The sequence below is a fragment of the Primulina eburnea genome, chromosome 6 (genome assembly GCF_022965805.1).
Source record: "Primulina eburnea isolate SZY01 chromosome 6, ASM2296580v1, whole genome shotgun sequence".
In the NCBI taxonomy this organism is placed as follows: Eukaryota; Viridiplantae; Streptophyta; class Magnoliopsida; order Lamiales; family Gesneriaceae; genus Primulina; species Primulina eburnea.
The window spans coordinates 4,803,702-4,806,962 of NC_133106.1; the positions used below are offsets into that span (position 1 = coordinate 4,803,702).

Here is a 3,261-nt window from a genome sequence, read left to right on the forward strand (position 1 = left end):
GATTTTTTAAATAATAACAGCAAAGAGCCTAACAGCAAAGAGCCCCAACGGCTCTCATATTTTTTAAATAATATTTTAATTAAAATAATTTGAAGATATTATTATTATTATTATTATTATTATTATTATTTATTTATTTATTTTCCATAATATTAATTATAAACAAAAGTAGAAAGATATTTATTTAATATAAAATAAAAATAATACTATTCACTCGGAACATGTAATCAGCCACGTATGATTGCTAATAATTTATGGATTATGCGGATCACATAACAATACTAAGGACCTTTCCTAGTCTCACGGATCTATTTTTGTTATACAAAAATTTTATTTCGACCCAACTCATGATTTTTTTAATATAAATATGTTACTTTTCATGGTAGATATAAGTCAGATTAACTCGTCTCATGAATATAAACTCGTGAGATAGTCTCACAAAAGAGATATCAATAGTAAATATTTGGTATACCAACAAAGAATCTATTGCTTAATAATTATTATTGTAATAGGTAGAAGGAATACTAAATGTTAGGCAGCGTATGAATAGTCAATATATCTTAATGATGTATATTTAAATTTAAACATTTTCAAATTAGAATTCAAGAAAATCAAGCAGCCGCCAGCTTTTATCATTGTGGGGTTACGGCTGTCTTGTTTGGTTTTGCTGGACATGCTGTGTATACTGAGGGGGAAATCACTCTACCCCTGACCCTGGGCACTGGAGACCTGAGGAATACTGTGATGACTGTTTTTACAGTGGTGGATGCCCCATCCTCGTACAATATCATATTGGGAAGGCCGGCCATGAATGAGATGAGAGCCGTGGCCGCCACTTATCACCAGAAAATCAAATTCCCAGTGCGAGGACAGGTTGGGGAAGTTAAGGGAGATCAGCCCTCTTCTCGGAGGTGTTATGGGGAGACAGTCCGGGTATATCAAAAGAAGGTAATGAGGGAAGGGAAAGAGAAAGAATGTCAAGAAGGGGCCAAGGAGAGAGAAGTGCACTTTGTTGTTGAGGAAGAGGAAGAAGTGGTGGAAATTGAGCTAGAAAAGCACGTCCGGGTGGCCCGAGACACCAGCACGTCCACCCGGGTAAATCTCTTACAATGTTTAAAAACTAACATTAGTGTTTTCGCCTGGTCTCAACAGGAGTTGGCCGGGATCTCGCCCCAAGTGGCCGAACATAAATTGAACATCCTCCCGGGATCCCGGCCCGTGAAGCAAAAGAAGAGGCATTTTGGCCCTGAAAAAGATAAGGTAATTGAAGAGCAAGTGGGAGAGTTGCTGAGGGCCGGGCATATCAGAGAAGTCCAGTTCCCTACCTGGCTATCAAAAGTGGTCCTCGTCCCAAAATCCACTGGGAAGTGGAGGATGTGTGTTGATTTCAGAGACCTGAATAAAGCTTGCCCCAAAGATTGTTATCCACTCCCCCCAGATTGATCAGCTGGTAGATTCCACTTCTGGATGCGAGTTATTAAGCTTTCTGGATGCATATCAGGGGTATCACCAAATCCCTTTGGCTCTGGAAGATCAAGATAAAGCCAGTTTTGTCACCTCCGGGGGCACCTTCTGCTATGTTGTTATGCCTTTTGGCTTGAAGAATGCGGGAGCTACGTACCAGCGCTTGATGAATCTTGTCTTCCAAAAGCAAATAGGTCGGAACATTGAGGTGTATGTGGACGACATTCTAATCAAAACCAGGGAAGTCTCACACTTTATTGATGATCTAGCTGAAAATTTCACCACTTTGAAACAATATGGAATAAAGCTCAACCCGGGCAAGTGTGTGTTCGGGGTCAGGAGCGGTAAATTTTTGGGTTTCTTGGTAACTGACAGGTGAATCGAAGTCAACCCTGAGAAAATCAAAGCAATAATGGACATGCCTTCTCCTCAATCTGTCCGAAATGTACAGAAACTAAACGGGAGGATTGCTGTCCTGTCACATTTCATTTCCCGATCTGCCCATCGGAGTTATCCATTCTTCCAAGTACTAAGAAAAGCGCATAAATTTGGTTGGGACGACAAATGTGAGCAAGCTTTTCAAGACTTGAAGAAACATCTGGCTGAATTGCCTATCTTGGCCAAGCTCGAGCCTGGGGAAAAATTATAGGTCTATCTCTCCGCCACGGAATTTGCTGTTAGTTCTGTGCTTATCAGGGAAGAAGAAGCCGATCAAAAACCAATATATTATGTCAGTCATGCCCTTCGAGGAGCAGAATTAAAATACGGCGAGGTGGAAAAAATAGCATTGGCCCTGGTGATGACGGCTCGGAAACTGAGGCCCTATTTTCTCTCACATCCCATCGTTGTCCTCACCAATTCTCCCCTCGGGAGGATCATGACCCATGCCGAAGTCTCCGGAAGAATGGTTAAATGGATTGTGGAGCTCAGGGAGTATGACATTGAAGACAAACCACGAGCTGCTATAAAAGCCAAAGCATTAACAGACTTCTTGACAGAAATGATCCAACCGGTCGAAGAAGAGGTATGGAGGGTGTTTGTTGATGGCGCATCAAACCTATCAGGGTGTGGAGTGGGAGTGGTCCTAATTGCCCCATCAGAAGAGAAAATCAAGCTGGCCTTGAGAATTGATTCCAGGGTCACCAATAACGAAACCGAGTACAAGGCTGTGTTGGCAGGGTTGCAAGCTGCCCACGAAGTCGGTGCTTCCTGGGTCATTGTTTATTCCGACTCTCAGTGGGTCACGCAGCATATCAATGGAACATATGAGGCCAAGAACGAAAAAATGCTCAAATATTTAGGGATCATCACGGCCCGAGCAGCGTATCTGACCGACTGGAGTATCGAACAAATTCCCCGGGAGAAAAATGCAGAAGCTGATACCTAGCCAAATTGGCTGCCTCCATGACAGATATAAGCACCCGGGAAATTCTATGTTTTACCCGGCTGGTGCTCTCTATTGATGAAGAAGTACCCCCGGTCCAGAAAAGCTCATGGTTGACGCCTATCGTTGAATACATAGTCCATGAAAAGCTCCCAAAAGATCGGGCCCAGGCTGCAAAAATAAAAAACAAGCGCCCAGGTTCGTCTTTTTGAATAATGTGTTGTACAGGCGATTCTATCAAGGCCCATTACTAGAGTGCTTATCAGAAGGTGAGGTAGAGTACGTCCTCTGGGAAATACATGAAGGATGTTGTGGGGAACACCTCGGCGGAACTGCCCTATCCCGAAAAACTATATTGGCCGGGTTCTGGTGGCCCCGAATAAATCAAGATGCTGCCCGACTTGTTCAAAGAT

The 3,261-nt window shown here is 42.9% G+C and overlaps 1 protein-coding gene across 1 annotated transcript; it reads left to right on the forward strand.

Annotated features, from left to right (window-relative positions):
• Positions 1 to 1,876: 1,876 nt before the first annotated feature.
• Positions 1,877 to 2,851, forward strand: LOC140835285 (uncharacterized). Its single transcript, XM_073200774.1, has 2 exons — positions 1,877 to 1,990; positions 2,114 to 2,851. Exons 1-2 carry the CDS (start codon positions 1,877 to 1,879, stop codon positions 2,849 to 2,851), a joined length of 852 nt encoding a protein of 283 aa, XP_073056875.1.
• The last annotated feature ends 410 nt before the right edge of the window (positions 2,852 to 3,261 follow it).